This window comes from Medicago sativa, chromosome 5 (assembly GCF_051527215.1).
Source record: "Medicago sativa cultivar Bolivia chromosome 5, Bolivia_mono, whole genome shotgun sequence".
NCBI lineage: Eukaryota > Viridiplantae > Streptophyta > Magnoliopsida > Fabales > Fabaceae > Medicago > Medicago sativa.
Window position 1 is genome coordinate 57,412,895 of NC_140753.1, and position 17,792 is coordinate 57,430,686.

A 17,792-nucleotide genomic window follows, 5' to 3' on the forward strand; every position below is an offset into this window, starting at 1 on the left:
ACGATTTCTAATACTATCCCTCGTTTTATTCCTGTGTAATCTTTCTTTTTCAGGCTTCAGCAGTCATTCTTAAAAAAACAAAAAAAAATAAAATAGGTATTGAGGTAAATGTGGGAAAAGTGGTGAAAAGTGTTGAATTCAAATTTTTAAAAATCAAAAAGTTGCAATTCCCAATGCAAAATTACTACTTTTAGTTAACAAGACCCTTTATTTAAAACAAAACAATATTGGGTGATTCCAATCATTATAATTTAATGACCATTCCTTTAAAGAAATATTTAATTGTAATAATGATATTTAAAAATTACCATTTTTAGGCTATTCAAATTTTGAACGTCAAAGGAGGTGGGGAGTGTTGTGGAAGAATTGAAGATGTATTTTTTTTCTATAAAAGGCTGATTGTTCATTTTTTTGTATCAATAAATAAATAAATAAACCATTGAATGTGAAATCAAGGAAAATAAATGACCTTGTCAAAAAAAGAAAACGAAGTGGCTAGAAAATGGGACTCATTTCGCTGGCTGTTTAACAATTTTCCACTCTTTCGCAAACCCTTAACCGTTTTCATATTTCTGAAACAAACATGTCATCGGAAATTGAGAACTCAGCTCCCATTGATAGGATTAGTAACTTACCTGATGAGTTAATTTGTCACATTCTCTCTTTTCTTACGCTACCAAGCGTCTTTCCAAACGGTGGGCCTTACTCTGTTATTCACTCTCCCTTCTCAACTTCTTGTTCGACGATGGAACCGTCCAAGACGATGACGATGGAACCATCCTAGACGATGACGATGAAACCGTCCTGGATGACGATCATTCCATCGCCATCTATTGGTTCTGTCATTTTGTAGATACACTCTTGCTTTTGCCTTCTGCGATAAACAAATCCATCGAAACTATTAGGCTCGCGTTTATTTCTAGATCTTATGACGTTGATAATCAACGCTTTCATGCATGGGTTGAAGCTGCTAAACAACGTCATGTCAAGGAATTTCATTTATTTATGAATAATGTTACCTTGAATCCCACTATTTTCACCTCTCAAACCCTAGTTGTTCTGAAACTTGAGAGATTAAAAGTTGAAGCTGAAATTTTGAATGTTGATCTTCCATCCTTCAAAACCCTACATTTGAGATTTGTTCGATTTCAAAACAATTTCATGAAATTTCTTAATGCTTGTCCTATTCTAGTGGAATTGCATACTTCTAATCCTAGATATGTTAAAAACAATGAAGCAGACGAGTTTAAAACCATGTTCTTGTCCAAATTGGTTAAAGCCGATATTGGTCCAATCGATGTTACGTTGAATGATATCTCTAAGGTCGAGTTTCTCCGCATAGACTATGCACAAAAAGCCAATTTGACAAGCATTCCTGTGTTTCGAAACTTAATTCACATTGAACTATTGTTTTATCATTTCTTTCTTGGTTGGGATAGTGTGATAGAATTGCTCCAGCATTGTCCCAAGCTTCAAACTCTTTATATGAGAAAGGTTCGTGGATTAATATGTTCTTCTTTTACTTGCTCTTTTCTAATATATGTTTTAATGAATGTTATTCTTTGTCCCTTTGACAGTGGAGTACCAGATTATCCAAAAATTGGAAAAGCCCAATTCCATCTATTGAATGCATTTTGTCTCACCTCAGATCATGTACTCTTTTAGACTTTGATGGCTCTGAAAATGATCTTCGATTTGCAACCTATATTTTGCAGAATGCGATGCTTTTAGAAGCGATGAAAATCAATTTTACAGCTAGCTTCTCAAATGGAGTGAAAAAGAATCAAATTAAGGATAAATTATCCACCTGTCCAAGGATGTCCTTGGGATGTAATCTTTTGTTTGAATCTATGTAGTAACCATTAGTTGTTCATTAGTTTCTATTCTAATAATATGCAACCATTTTATTTGACGGTCTTTAGTGTGGAAGAATTATAGGGTGGACTTTCATTGTAGCTCAATGACTATTTTGTTTGGATTCTTTTAGTTTTATGTTTTGTTTTATTACATTGAAAGTGAGAATTGTTTCAAGTCCTATTTATTATCAAAATACCTTGATGTTCAATATTGGATTAGCAAAGAGTTTGGTTGGGAATTCAAATCGTAAAGCAATTTGTGAGATTAATATACATCATTAACATGAGATCAAGTAAGTTTTCCTTCTGTCCTTTGAGTGAGTCAATTGAGGTATTTTAGTAGTTTATTATATTATATTTGCGAATAGAAAGTCAGAAGAGGGCTCGACTTTTCGAGTTTTTGGACTGTGCTTGATAAACTAATTGTTACCGGGGTATGTTGGCATAAAAGAGCTTGTGATATTCCAATTGTTATCACAGATGCTGCCCTTTTTCCGTTAACAATAGAAAGATCTTAAGAAAATACAAAGGAAATAGGACTAATTTCATTGGTTACTTCGTTAGAGTTGAATGTAATTTTGTTGTTGTGCTTTATGAAGATTTTGATGATTATTTCATTCATCAACCATAGTTTTTAAGTATTATAGTCTATGAATGGTTTTAGTTGTGATTAAGCGAACCTGAATTTCAATTCCTATCAACTTGCATTTGATACGTGATTCCAAATCTGAAAAACTGGACAAGTTTTTTGTGGTTGATATTTATGTTTTGATATGGAATTTGGAACGTAAGAAGTTATTACTTCAATCATTTTGAAGTTGAACAATTTGACGAATTTCCTCCCTTTGAATTGTTTTCTAGTTGAACGATTCTCACCCAACTACTTCATACTCTAATCTCATTTTCTACGATGTTGGGATGAATGTTGATGAATGTTGATTTGTGTGTCTAAAAATAACACAATTGTACTTTACGTGTACTTGTCGTTCACTAATGTATTGTTCCATTGGTTCATGGTGAAATTGATCGCAATTCAAGGGCTGTTAGTATCGATCTCATGGATGCAGTTTTGAAGCCATTGTCACGGATGCAGATTTAAATTTACAGTTTCGGATCCTTTTCTACCATTGCTTTTCTATCTTGAATTATTGGTGGTTGATTGCAGTTAGTTTCTTGTGAGCTATAGTTCAGTAACTATTTGCGAATTAATTGTTTCTTCTTTTGCTCAGTGCAAATTTTCGTAGTTCCTTGATTCATTGTCAATGTAGAAGAACCCTCACTTATCATTTAATGCTAATTGTATCCAAGCATCGATAAGAGCTTACCATTTCATGATTCAACACTTGTTCCTGATATTGTTCCATGCAACTAGTGAAGAAATAAGTTCAGGAAAATAATAAAACACAAATATTTGACCATAATGTTTGAATCTTCTTCAAGTTGATTTGTGGACTGTGCAGTGTTAGCAAGAAATGGAATTTGGTACTGTTATCAACAAATAAATGTTCTTTCTATTTATTTTCTGTTTGATTCTCATATTAAAGCATGTCAGTATCTTCCTTTCAAACAATATTGCAACATTTATTAATGGCCCAACAAATACAAAAGGTACCTTCCTTTCAAACAAATAAAAATTGCAAAATCATCTTTCACACTATACTCTTTTATAATAAACAGCATAACAAATTGCATTATTAAATAGAAAATACTTCAATACTTGACGTTGATACAAATCACTTCCTACTTGATAAAACTTTTCTTTACAGTGTCATCTAAATTACAAAGATCGTAGACTCATTTCGATATAATAATTCATTTTATACATTAGGTTCTAAAACAACTTTACAAATTTCCTATGGATTTTAAAAATGGAATGAGAAAGTTGCAAATTCTGCTTAACGGTCTTCACACTTCAAACATGAAAATAATTTCAAAAGTGAGATTGAGCAAAACAAATAGCTTCTCACTGGATTTTTCAACTAAAAAAAATAAATGTAAGAAATAGTCATGTAGATTATTAGCAATATCATATTTATCGAGTAAATCACCATAGTAGTCCCTCACTTTGTATGGCGTTACTAAATAATTATGAATGTCTTAGAAAAGGTATACTCTATGAATCTGTAAAGCTGATTTCTATATATAACTACTTATTATCTTAAACATATAATGAGTTAAGAAATTGAAAAACCTTAAACACACAACCTTCAGTTTCAGATTCCAACATCTTGTTTCAAGCTTATCCTTCAGTTTAAGAAATATGCAAAGTATTTTCATATTTCCAACACTTGTGGTCCTCAAACTGAGTATGATAAAGCTGGCTGGTAACTTATCTGTTGATCTTCCCTCGCTTAGGACCCTTTATTTGGATCATGTTTGTTTCAAGAATTAGGAGAATTTCGACAAGCTTCTTTCCGGGTGTTCCGTTTTAGAGGATTTGCATACTCGCATTCACTATACAGAACAAGGCAAGGGTGTTGGTACAGGAGGCTTTAAAAACTTATCCAAATTGATCAGATCCAATATCCATGCATTTGATGTTCCATTTAAAGCAATTCACGAAGTTCAGTTTTTAACAGTTGCGGTAATGGACATAGAATAGCATAGAACTGCTGTCAAATACTGTTGATGTGACCGCAATTATGTGACAAAAAATTATTGTGTTGCTGAGAATAAACCTTTTATTAAAACTTTTTCTTATGTTGTTATTTGATTTAATTTTTATATGTAACTTGTTTTTGATTTAGAAACTTTTAATTGTAGATGAAGAAGAAGCTTCCTCAACCAGAGATCAATTCATTTATTCTTTTCTTTCTTTCATCACTGTGATGGTATAGTGGAGGTGCTCCAGTATTGCCCAAATCTTCAAACAATTTCTATTAATAAGGTTTCTTGTGTTTTTTTGGATTGATTATGTTCCTTCTTTTCTTGGTGTAAATTTTGTGAATCTTATTTTGTATATTTTTTTGCAGATAGGATTCAACAAAGATATGTTCATAAACTGGAAATACCCAAAATCTGTTCCTAATTGCAAGTCTGTTCCTGAATGCATTTCGTCTCACCTCAGATCATCTACTATAAACTATGAAGGCTTTGGAGGTGAAATTCAATTTGAAAAATATGTTTTACAAAATGCGCGACATTTACAGGTCATGAAGATCAACATTAGTCATTTCTTAGATCAAAAGGAAAATGAACATTCTTTAGAAGAATTATCCTTGTGTCGTAGGATGTCTCCCGAATGTAAACTTTCAATTTGTTCCCCAGTTTATTGATATTTGTGTTTTCCATTATTTTGAAGAGAAATGGCAGTTCCTCATTTAAATTGCAAATCAATATTAATTCACATCATAAGTGTAATTGATAGTGCAATTAGTCTCATCTACAGAGTTTAAACAAAAACTTTCTCTAACGTGCACAAAATGCATATATACACCTTTGAACTTTAGACTCTATAACATCAAAAAATTCAAGTAATTTTGTTCATATTTAGATTTACTAATAATTCAATAATTGTTGAATCTCTTTTTTCTTAAAGCATTCAAAAGAAGAGGGAAAAAAGCAGAAGTTATTACGAGTGTAAAATACTTTACTGAAAGTTGATTATCTGAAACGTCAAGCACAAGCAAACCTTGAATCCGTGACCAAAAGCTGCCAGCAAATGCTTCAATTCCGTCAGGATTAAGAAAATAATTGGGAATAATAGTCCGTTACAATATGTGGCTGATTTTTTGGGCAGAGCAAAGTAAAAAAGGTGTGAATTATATAATATTTTAATAGTTTCTCCCATAATTTCTCAAGCAGACTTTTTCACTTTGTTCACATTAATCGAATAAATTTGTGTTGAAGTTCAATTAATTTTCTTTTCAATAAATAAGAAGAGATGTTATTCACAAAGCCTTTTACTGAGAGCAACTTAAAGCCATTACTGTGTGTCTGTGTCGCATACTCTCCTGCTTTCAAAACCACTCTTCTCTCTAAAAGGTGGAGTCCACTCTATTACTCATTCACTGCCATGCGTTTCAACGATGAAACCGGGGAAGACGACAATATGATGCCTTCCATCGCTTCTGTCTTTTTGTGGATAAACTCGTGAAATCCCCTTGTGCGACCTAATAAATCAGCAAAACTTTTCCCCTGAAGTGTCTTCTTAAAACTGAATGTTTCCCAATTCACATCTTGGAAGCATGGGTAGAAGCCGTAAAACAATGTGTTGATGAATTTCATCTCACTGTCTTTGCCACACCTTCACCACCACAGTTTTCAACTCCCAAAGCCTTGTTGTTTTCAAAGTCAAGAATTTAGTGGTTGCAACTGTTGATTTATCTGTTCATCTTCCATTGCTCAAAACGTTATATTTGAATTTGTTTATCTTAAAAATTAGAAGCATAATTTCGTCAAAAAAATCTTTGCTTGTCCTATTCTGGAAGTTTGACATCTTTCTCAACACACACACACGCACACACATACAATCACGCACACACACATGTATATAACATGAAGAAATAAATGAATTTCAGACGAGTTTAAATCCTTGTTCTTGTCCAAATTGGTACACGATCCTTCTTTTCAGATGAATATTGAAGATACATCAAAATGCATTCCCATTTGTTCGAGGAAACAGTCCTATGCATGTCCTTCAAACTACTAAAAAATAGATGTTTCATATGTAAAACAAGAAATATTAAGGAACTAGGTAAATCTAATTGAAATTCACATTTGGGAGAAATTCTTGGACAATTTGTTAATTTATTTAGGGCATCCCAAATTAAAATATATGCTGCGAATTGAATTTCATCTACAAAGCCGTCATTGTTTAGACTTTGATAATAACCCGTATAACAACTGTGATAATTAATAAACATAATTTTTTCTAATTTTGTATCTTTGATGCAAGAATCAAATAACCACTTTATCTATCCAGAAATGGTCTTTCTCGACTCTCATTCCCCAACCTTCCTAGATAAAATGTGAAAGTTAAAGGAACTTGTTTGGAAAAATAATTGATAATATATATAGTACATATGCATGCTTTATACGAGTAACAAGCAGAATCAAACAACTTCTACAATAGGAGGATAATTACTGGAAGAATTAAATAGGACTTGAAACAATTCTTACTTTCCATGAAACAGAGAAAAATAAAATTAAAAGCATCCAGATCAAATCGTTATCCAACAAGGATCGTACTCCACTCTAGAGTTAGTACTAATATCATCATCACAGTTTAATTTCTATGAAAACACCAAGCCTATAAAATTAAATGATATGAAGAAAAACTAATATCTAGTATCTAGATCCATCAACATAAAGTTTACACCTCGTAGAAATCCATGGACAGGATGATAGTTCTTCTACAATTAGATGCTTTGCGGAATTATTAAAAACATAAATTGACATGACTTCTAAAAGCCGTGCATTCATCAGAATAAAGGTTGCAAATTGGAGATCATCCTCCAAACCTTTAAAGTTATTAATAACACAAGATCTGAGATGAGACGAAACACATTCAAGATTTAAAATTGGGCATTGCCATTCTTCGGATATATCTGTAGACCACTGTCAAAGGGGATAAAAATATAACATTTATTAAAATATATGATATGAAGAAAATCAACAGGCATACAAAGAAAAATACTCCACAAACCTTTGTAATTTTAAAAATTTGAAGCTTAGGACAATGTCTGAGCAGTTTTACTATACCATCCCAGCCGAGATTGAAATCAGTAAACAATAAATACAAGGTGAGATGAATTAAGTTTTGAAACACCGGGGTGCCTTTGAATATATCTTCAGTGCGAGAAGGATAGTATGTGTTCCTTGTGTGTAAAAACTTGACATTATAAAACACATCAAATGGAATATAACTTGAATTGATATCTGCTCTAACCAACTTGGATAAGGGTTTAAACCCTTCTGCTGTATTATTTTTGTCACCTTTTATACAAACAATCCATAAAGTGCACAAATCTTCTAGAACAGGACAAGGATTGAGGAGTTTTTTTAGAACACTATGATTTTCAAAACGAACCAATTTCAAATGTAGGATTTTGAGTGATGGAAGATCAACACGCAAATTATTACCTGCAATTTGTAACGCCTCAAGTTGCATAACTACTAGGGTTTTGGATGCAAAAATAACGGGAGTCAAGGTGTGGTTAGTAAAGGTGTAGAAATCCATGGTAAGATGAAATTCCTCGACGCAACGCCTTTTCGCGGCTTCTACCCATGCGTCAATGGTGTAGTCATTGAATCTAGAACGACCCATGAGGCTAAATGTTTTGATGGGTTGGCTTGATGAGTGAGGAGAGAGCATGACTGTGTCCACAAAACGACAGAAGCGATGGAAGGGGTCATCGTCCTTTGCAAAGGTTTCATAGTCGAACTTTAGATTGGTGAGTGAATAGCAGAGTTGTGTCCACCGCTTAGAAAGAACTGTGGTAGTAAAAGCTTGTCTGATGGGAAGAAGAGAGAGTATGTGACACAATAATTCAGTAGGTAAATCGCTGATTCTGTCCATCTTTGTGTCCTGCGACGACGACTGTGCCGTTCTTTTTTTGTTAGGACTCATGAATCAGAAGAATACGATCAAGGGTTTTTTAGAGGGTTAATAGTTTTTGTTGCCGTCATATGGAGTGAATTCTGTTTTGGTTGAAAAAATAGATTTTTTATCTCCTAAAAAATAAAAGAAAATAGGGGGTTTTCAGAAATTATAGGCTGGATTTTTTTTTATTTCAATTATACCTTTAAATAAATATTTTCTATAATAATGTTATATTGTTGGTGTTATTCAGTTGGTATTGACAATGCATATAATATGTAAGGTCCGGGGTTCGAACCCCGGCCACCCCAAAAAAAAAATATTGTTATTGTTGGTGTTATTCAGTTGGTAAGGACAATGCATATAATATGTAAGGTCCGGGGTTCGAACTCCGGCCGGTCACCACAAAAAAAAATTGGTGATATTCAGTTGGTATGGACAATGCATATAATATGTAAGGTCCGGGGTTCGAACCTCGACCACCACAAAAAAAAATTGTTATTGTTGGTGTTATTCAGTTGGTAATGCATATAATATGCAAGGTCCGGGGTTCGAACCCCGGCCACCACAAAAAAAAAAAATATTGTTGGTGTTATTAAAAAGATAAGAATATTTGTTATATTTGTTATATTATTGTTGTAATTGTCCGCGTGAGCTTAGCTCAGTTGGTATGGACAATGCATAAAGTATGCAAGGTCCGGGGTTCGAACCTCAGCCACCACCAAAAAATATTATTCTTGTAATTGAAAAAATTGAATTGAAAAAGATGAAAAAGATAAATATAAATATGGTTTGTCGAGTTTGTTACATCTAAAATTCATAAGTATCTATACTTATAATATAAATTATAAAAGATAAATATGGTTTGTCGAGTTGATAAAAGATAAATATGGTTTGTCGAGTTTGTTACAAAAAGATAAAGATAAATATGGTTTGTCGAGTTTGTTACATCTAAAATTCATAAGTATCTATACTTATTATCTATACTTATAATATTTAAATTACAAAAGATAAATATGATTTGTCGAGTTTGTTACAAAAAGATAAAGATAAATATGGTTTGTCGAGTTTGTTACATCTAAAATTCATAAGTATCTATACTTATAATTTAAATTATAAAAGATAAATATGGTTTGTCGAGTTTGTTACATCTAAAATTCATAAGTATCTATACTTATAATATTTAAATTATAAAAGATAAATATGATTTGTCGAGTTTGTTACATCTAAAATTCATAAGTATCTATACTTATAATTTAAATTTATATCAAAAAATTTATATACAATATTATTTGTAATTTACATGCAAAATTTCTATTAAATATCTATCATAATCTACATGTGTTAGCACGATAAAAAGAGAGAAAAGACGTTCCACTAGTAATATATAAAGAAAGTATGATTTTTTTTTTTTTGTGGTGGCCGGGGTTTGTATTCCAGACCTTTGCATATTTTATGCATTGTCCATACCAACTGAGCTAAACTCACGAGGACATAAAGAAAATAGGATTTAAATATACATGAGTTTCGCTAACTTTTTCATTACCCATTTTACATTCATTTAAATATTTTATTTACTATTTTATCCTTTAATAATTTTATTTTAAATTTTAATTAAAAAATTAAATCTCATTAAATATAGAAAATATCCCACTACAATAGGAACAATATTATGAATATTATATATGAAGGGGATAGAGATTTTGGGTCGAATTTTTTGTAATTCCAATTATACCCTTAAACAAATTTTCCTATATTAATATTATATTGTTAATGGTATTAAAAATGATACGAATTTATATTATATTTGTTAAATTATTGTTGTTATTGAAAAAAGATAAACATGGTTTTTTAAGTTTATTACAAATAATTGTAGTTGTAATTTAAATCAAAATCAAAATTTCATGTAAAATATCGTTCATAATTTACATGCGTTAGCACAATAAAAAGAGAGCAAAGACAGACACATTCTTTTTGCTAGTTTTCTTATAAATAAAATTTAGGGTGAGACGATAATCCAATTACACAGGAGTAACTAGAATCTAAAATATATCTTTTTATATTAGACCAAACCAATATCGTCCTCGTGAGCTTAGCTCAGTTGGTATGGACAATGCATGAAGGTTCGAACCCCGGCCACCACCCAAAAAAAAAGACCAAACCAATATCGGAGTTAAAAAAATATATCCTAACCCTATATTTTTTTTTGTTTTTAACCCAAAACTTAGGGTGTGTTTGTTTCAAGTTATATTTGTAGATTTTTGGAAATAAAATGATAGAAATATATAAGTTTCTGTTTGTTACCAGTTTACTAAATTTTAATCCCGTATAAAATGTTTATGGGAATAGAAAAAATTTCCCAAAGAAAATGATGGGAATAAAGTTTCATGAAGATGTGAATAAATTCATGTGTAACTACCTATTCTAACCATATTTGTATGGTTCCTGGAATATTAAAATGTTAACCAAGCATCTTTTATCCAAATACCTTAGAATAAAATTCGCATCTTTATATTTCAAGGAATGTTATTCCGAAAAATAAATCTGATAAACTTGAAACAAACACACCTTTATGCACAGTGCTTTAAGTGCAGTTTTTAAGTTTCCATGTCATCTTAATTGAATGGTTTCTTTTTAATGGCCCATTTTTCTTTTTTCTTATAGAAATATTGCATCCATTTATTTTGGTGAAGGTTGTGTTTGTCAAGTAATGAATTCCAAAGCGGCAAGAAAGTCATGCTCATATTCGAAACCATAAATGCAACTTCTCAAATCTTCAGCAAAAGAATCTGATCGCTTAAAGGCATGATTAACATTCTTTGAAATAAATGCCTCAAGCATAAACGATGATATGTTTCAGGAAAAACCTCTAAAAGCGTTTTTGCCATGGCAAAATCTTGATCTGTGAAAATTGTCTTTGGCTTTTTTCCACACATTGCCTTAAGAAAAGTCTTGAACAACCACTCAAATGATGCATCAATTTTATCATATAACACTGCTGCACCAAATAACACACTTTCTCTATGATGGTTGAATCCAATGAAAGGATTAAATGGTCGTAAATTCTTATTAGTGCAGTATGTGGTATCAAAGCATACTACATCTCCAAAATAAACATAATCTAAAACCATTTTAGCATCTGCCCAGAAAATGTTTGTTATTTGATTATCAACATCAAGTTGAATATCATAAAAGAATGATTGATTCTCTCTCTCCTTTGATTTAAAATAAAGAAGTAGAGTATATGCTTCACCTTCCTTCATTTCCTTCATCTTTTTGGCGGTTAAATGACTGCTCATATCTTTAGAAGCGCAGCCAACGTTCTCCCTCCCTCCGACGTGTTGATTTATAAACTCAAAAATCAATATTTGGTGTATACCATATCGTTTTTCCATTTCTACCTCTGCTGCTTGAGCGGCAGAAACCCTCCTTTGTGATGGTAATTTATGTTTACTTCTGGGGGGATTAAAGCTCGCGATTATGGTCTTATTGAAAGATGTAACAACATATTTTCCACTTGATTCCCGACTGATGACAAAATGTGCTAAACATCCAATTCTTATATCTTTGCGAGACACCTTTTCATCATAATCTTTGATCCTCTTAAAGCCTTCTTTAAAACACACGAACTTTCGAGACATCACAGTTTCATTATCTAACTTGCTTTTTGTTGTGAAAGTGACTCAAAATTGGAGTTTGGAGGCCAAAATTGATGTTTGCTGAAAGTACAAATCGGTGGCCGATTTGGAAAATCGGTGGCCGATTTTGGCTGCCTTTTGGGAGGCTTCCTGTTCTGGAAAAATCGGTGGCCGATTTGGAAAATCGGGGGCCGATTTTGCGTGCTGTTATTTTTCAGAAACGTATTTTTGGGCCAGATTTGTTACAATTTTATGGGAGTTTCTTTTACTATAAATATAGGCATTGTATCAGTGTAAACCTTGAGATAGAGGGGACTGAAACAAGGGTTTAGAAAGGCAACAACAAAACTAGGGTTTGTTTAGAGTTTGTCTCTTTGGAACAAAACTAGGGTTTGTGGGTTGATTCACCTTGGGAAACACTATTAGGATTGAGTCTCTTGGTTACGGGAAGAGGCTGGGTTTTGGGTAGAATTAGGCGGGAGACTTATTCTTGTAACCCATTGAAATCTCTTTGTAACGTTACTCATCATATAGTGGAACGGAGGGCTGCTCTCTCCCCAAGACTAGGTCAATTTGGACCGAACTGGGTCAACAAATTATTTGTGTTCTCTCTTTCCTTTTCTCTCGCTGTTGTTTTTCTACTTTTGGCTTGTGATTATAACTGTTCCATACACTTTGATTTTGGTTGCTTAATTATCCCTTGCTCCACACATCAAGTTGTTATTGGTGTGAGTTTTTCATCGAATTCGCAACACTTTTGTTTCTCCAACCTTTTCTAATGCTAAAACAAACAAAGCCAGCATATATATTATAAAATCTATATGCGTGATCTTTGGTATCAAACTCCATGCCAACATATGGGATTATATCTTCGCAGATGAAAATACTGAAAATTGGAAAAAGTAAACATATTGCTTCAATATAAAGCTAAGTCTTTTATAACCAACAGGGCCGTCCCTAAGAATTCGGAGGCTCGGCTCTGGGAATGAAAAGAGGCCAGTGATAAAATCAAAACGTTTTTTTTTTAAAAGAGCAATGTTCTATTTATATTTTTTAAAAGATAAATATAAGGTGCCGTATATATGCGATACACCCAAAGGTGAAAATGACTACCGTACACATGAGGAACCCCCACCTAACACCAAAAGCAAGAGGACCTGATTCTAATAGGCCTAAAAGGCTAAAACAAGGGGACAGAAAATGGCTGGGGGTATTAAAAAAAATTGGAGGGCAGTAGTACTAATGGGTATTAATTTTTTTTTGAGGCTCATGGCTGAGGAAGGCCCAGCTCTGTTGAGCTGTTTGCACCCCCTCAGGGCCGGGCCTGATAACCAAGCAACAAGTAATAATATATCATAAGAAAAAGCTATAAGTAAACTAATTATATTGTATGATCGATTTCCATTTCGGTTTCTTTAGAAAATAGTATTGCATTACCTAAGATAAATCATCAAATAGTGGTATATGTTCAATTTTGAATCCCAATTTATTTTATCAATGTGTACCATCTCTAACCAATTGACCAACTCCTAAGTTTCATCTCCTAAAAATATTTAAAAACACTGAATATTTTTTTTTCATCACTCAGTGATGGTTCACTGACGTTGTTTGTAGCTAAATTTGAATTTTCCATCTTGGAGTACCTTCTTGCACTAAAAAGAACAGTCTAAAGCAATTTTCATGAGTACATATGAAACAAAGAAGATATAGAATTGGTGACTTCAGTGTGTGCAGAAACAGAGAGAAAAGATGAGCAAACAAACGAGACAGACAGAGAGAGAGAGAGAGAGAGAGAGAGAGAGAGAGAGAGAGAGAGAGAGAGAGAGAGAGAGAGAGAGAGAGAGGAAACAAGAACATGTATGTCACTAATTTTCCATCCATACGCGAAACAATAGGATTTGGAATTGATAGTTTCTTGAAGCGCCAAAAGCAGAGGGATAATGTTTAATACAGCGACAATAATTTCACGAAAAACCCACGAATATGGAAAATCTTGTTTTATTGCTTTACTTCACCATTTAATCCTCTTGGCACAACAAAATTTCTCCATGCACTAGGACTCATTCCAATTAACAAAGTAAGGCATCTTGTCCACGACAACATCAACACCTATAGCTTAAACTTAGCTTAATCATGTACTAGTTAAACCTATATCATTATATACACATATGTAATATGCTCTCTTGTTATGGGTAAATATAATTGGTTTTAAAAATGAAATGAGTATGTGGACAGAAGGTTGTTTGATAGAAGTGCTAGAGTCGGTTAGTGCAGGCAATTATATGTTCCAATAAAAAGAAGCACATAAATGGAGAGTGCTGTAGCAAGCAGTTACTTATGTAGTTGTGACACTAGTTTTAAAAGCTTTTAGCAAATAAATATACGTGAAATTATGGGTCGTGCTATAATCGGGAGGATTTTATTTGCGAGATATAGCAGCACTTAAAGCAGAGAGGTTCTTTTGCGCGAATTGGAAAGAAGGAGAGAAAAAATTGGAATGCACAGAGCGGGATAGAAAACAGAATTAGAAGAAATTAAGCGTTAATATTAAGATGACATGGAAACTTAATACAGGTGTCTTAATTTTATTGGACAACAGAAAAAACTGCACTTAAAACATTGTACATAAGTTTTGTCCAAAAAAATAACATTTATTAAAAATATATAATATGAAGATAAGAGCAAGCAAACAAAACAAAGTAACATACTACTCCACAAACCTTTGCAATTCAAAAAAATTTAAAGCTCGGACAATGTCTGAGCAGTTTTACTAACTATATCATCCCAACCACGATAGAAGTCAGTAAACCATAAACATAAGCTGACATGAATTTAGTTTTGAAACACTAGAATCAATTCTACAACATCTAGAATCACTTTTGGCCCTCTTCATAACTCATCATGTTTGTATGTGATTTCAGTTTATCCTCTCTTTCCTTTTTATTTTGAACGATTTCTATCCATTTTTTTTGTTAATGCTTGATGTTACATTGATGTAAGTAATGTTTGATAGTTTGTTAATTTATCTTACTTCTGGCTGATTAGGATGGCCACCAAGATTTTCTTGTTCATTTACCAATGTGAGTTGTATCGGAATGATGAAAATTGTAAAAAAAGTTTATGAAGGCGGATCTCTTGACGTGCTGGACAATTTTAACGCGGATAAATTAAGTCTGGAATTCTTCTCAGATTATCTGAGAGAACAATATAATTATCACAAGCTCACAGTTGTACATTGGATGAGAGAGCCCGAATGTCTAAGTTTTGAATATGACTCTACCCTTGTACCCCGATACTAGCATGCAGAAACTTGTGAAGCATTCAAGAAAATATGGGGGCAGGTTAGAATTCTATACCAAGCATGCTGAAAAAGTCGTACTTGTGGATATGACTGAAGAGGAATTTTCCACGTATAATAAGTCTCTGGGATTGATGATATGGAACATGTTATGAAAAATATTGATAAAATAGTAAGAGACTTTTCAAAGCATATTCTTATTCCAGACGAAGAACCAGTAAAAAAAGTCCAGCTCTAAGGATGAGGCATGGAGCCAAGCCGGCAAGAAAGAGAACGACTAAGGGTGCGTTTGTTTCAGCTTTAAAAAAAATAGATTTTGTGTCAAAAGAATCTAGAGATTTTTTTTTAGAGATTTTAAAAAAAATCTAAAGTTATTTGTGTTTGCCTACTATCCATAAAAATCCATTTTGTTAAAAAAATGAGTTCTAACATGCACATGTGTTATCTCCTTGTTGTTGAAAAAAAATAGATTTTGAGAAAAGCTAATCCTAATAGCTTTTCATTTTAGGATCAAAATAGATTTTTTTGATAAAATGATTTTTCTAAAAATCCAAAACAAACACTTAAAAATGAAAAAAGTGATTTTTATTAAAAAAAAAATAGATTTTTTTTGGAAAAAATCCAAAACGAACGCACCCTAAGGCGCCCGCAAAAAGGTGGTTGTCAGCCGAACAACATACTACTCCTGTTGAAGAAGAATGTCATTTCGATCCCGAACCGATCCAGCGAGAAGCACTCTTGGCCGATGTGCACGCTAGATGTAGGGAGGAGTATGAAGGCAAGAGGAGTGTTAATGAACCACCAAAGGAAACACCTGCTGAAAATGACAAGCGTGCTCAACAAGAAATGCACGTATAATAACATACTACTTTATTGTGCCTTTGAATATATATCTTCAATGTGTGACATGATCTGATATGGTGTGAATATATCTTTATGTGTCACTCAAAGATTTTTTTAATCTCATCATCTGTAGTAATAACGGTTACAACTACTGTTAAGTTTTTTAATTTTTTGTGTTTACGTGAAACGGGAATCCTTTATGTTCAACTTCCTCGAATAATCCCTCAAATCTATTATGGGACCACAATGATTGACAAAACTCTCTTTGCAAAGCAGAATCGAACCAGGTGAAACCGCACTAGACCGAAATCGTTAAACCCAAAACAAATCAAGGAGGAATATGGTATGGTCGATTTTTGATTTATTGTTCATCCTTTTTTTTCATCGCCAGAACGTTTTTTTATTTTATTTTTTCCAGTAAATTGAGTTTAATCTTTTTCAAGAAGTTTGTTGTTGATTTTTATAATAATATATACAATTGCTCCACTTATTGTAAAATCGTTCCTATTTCTACTATAATTAAAAAAGATTGTTTTCAACTTTTTTTGAAGGGAACGTTTGTTTTCGATTATTGATAACTAAATATCACAAATGATCATGTAATCCATTAAATTATAGATTTTAAAAGATTGTTGGAAGGCAAATTAAGTATGTTTTAATCAAAAAAGATTAATTTGTTTAATAGATTAAGGATTAATTTAGTAGTATGTAACCAAAAAAAAATTTAGTAGTAGTTTTTTTTTTTTTGACAAGTAGTAGTAGTTGTATAGTAGTAGATTAATTTGTTTAATTAAATCATAATTGCTCTTATCCGAATTTCACTCCTTCAAATCCAAATCTCAAACTTATCACTTTGTTTTTTCTTCTAGAAAAAAGATACGAAACAAAATTAGTTTCGATTACACTTAATTATATTTAACTTTACTATTATATAAGTAGCAAAAAGATGGGTTTTTTGCTATTTTTATTGCGCTAACGTTTGAGAATTATGAACGATGTTTTTTATGAAATTTTAATTTTGATTAAAAGTAAAAATATAATTTTTTTTTTTGAGGAAAAAAGGAAAAATATAAATTTTTTTGCTTTCAAATTATAACAAATCAAACTAATCATGATTATCTATTTCAATAAAATAAAAAATATAACAAAATAATATAATCTATATTCTTATTTTTTTAATGACACCAACAACAATATTTATTATAGAAAGAATTGTTGTTTAAGAGTATAATTGAGATAATGAAAAAGTAAGTATTGATACACTCATATATTTTGTTACACTTTATAAATGATAAAGGAAAAAACTATACATTTGTGTTTGTTACATTTTTATTTTAATATTTAAATTTATTATTATCTATTTGTTATATGTGTTATTTGTATTGAAAGTTGAGGGTATTTTTGGAAGAAAAAAATTCAACCCAAAAATGCTGAAATGGATAGTTTTCTTTTATTTATAGTATAAATAAGGTACTCCCCCTAAAAAAATAACGTACTCTGAAATAGGGTTAACCTTCTCTCCCGTTTCTATTCCCGTAGCTTCTGAATCCTCTTTCACTAGAATCGTTAGTTTTTTTAGGTTTTATTATTTTGAATTGGAATTTGTAGTTTTGCTG

At 32.1% G+C, this 17,792-nt stretch overlaps 3 protein-coding genes and 1 pseudogene across 3 annotated transcripts; 2 read left to right on the forward strand and 2 right to left on the reverse strand.

Annotated features, from left to right (window-relative positions):
• Positions 1-1,005: 1,005 nt before the first annotated feature.
• Positions 1,006-1,856, forward strand: LOC146923377 (F-box/FBD/LRR-repeat protein At5g56420-like). Its single transcript, XM_085711702.1, has 2 exons — positions 1,006-1,494; positions 1,578-1,856. The coding sequence occupies exons 1-2, from the start codon at positions 1,006-1,008 to the stop codon at positions 1,854-1,856; spliced, it is 768 nt and encodes a 255-aa protein (XP_085567828.1).
• A 2,260-nt stretch (positions 1,857-4,116) lies between these two features.
• Positions 4,117-5,131, forward strand: LOC146923378 (putative F-box/FBD/LRR-repeat protein At5g56810; annotated as a pseudogene).
• Positions 5,132-7,142: 2,011 nt separating this feature from the next.
• Positions 7,143-8,427, reverse strand: LOC146923379 (F-box/FBD/LRR-repeat protein At4g00160-like). The gene is made up of 2 exons (XM_085711704.1): positions 7,504-8,427; positions 7,143-7,415 (listed from the first exon to the last, which is right to left on the reverse strand). The coding sequence occupies exons 1-2, from the start codon at positions 8,425-8,427 to the stop codon at positions 7,143-7,145; spliced, it is 1,197 nt and encodes a 398-aa protein (XP_085567830.1).
• Positions 8,428-11,165: 2,738 nt separating this feature from the next.
• LOC146923380 (protein FAR1-RELATED SEQUENCE 5-like) lies at positions 11,166-12,038 on the reverse strand. The gene has a single exon (XM_085711705.1). It carries the CDS (start codon positions 12,036-12,038, stop codon positions 11,166-11,168), a length of 873 nt encoding a protein of 290 aa, XP_085567831.1.
• Between the last annotated feature and the right edge of the window lie 5,754 nt (positions 12,039-17,792).

What these genes read in the sequence shown, in the direction of transcription:
- LOC146923377 (XM_085711702.1), top strand. Translation starts at nt 1,006, where the DNA reads ATGAATAATGTTACCTTGAATCCCACTATTTTCACCTCTCAAACCCTA. An exon ending in AAACTCTTTATATGAGAAAG is followed by an intron (nt 1,495 to 1,577) that starts GTTCGTGGATTA and finishes TCCCTTTGACAG; the next exon opens with TGGAGTACCAGATTATCCAA.
- LOC146923379 (XM_085711704.1), bottom strand. Translation starts at nt 8,427, where the DNA reads ATGAGTCCTAACAAAAAAAGAACGGCACAGTCGTCGTCGCAGGACACA. An exon ending in AAATTTTTAAAATTACAAAG is followed by an intron (nt 7,416 to 7,503) that starts GTTTGTGGAGTA and finishes CCCCTTTGACAG; the next exon opens with TGGTCTACAGATATATCCGA.
- LOC146923380 (XM_085711705.1), bottom strand. Translation starts at nt 12,038, where the DNA reads ATGTCTCGAAAGTTCGTGTGTTTTAAAGAAGGCTTTAAGAGGATCAAA.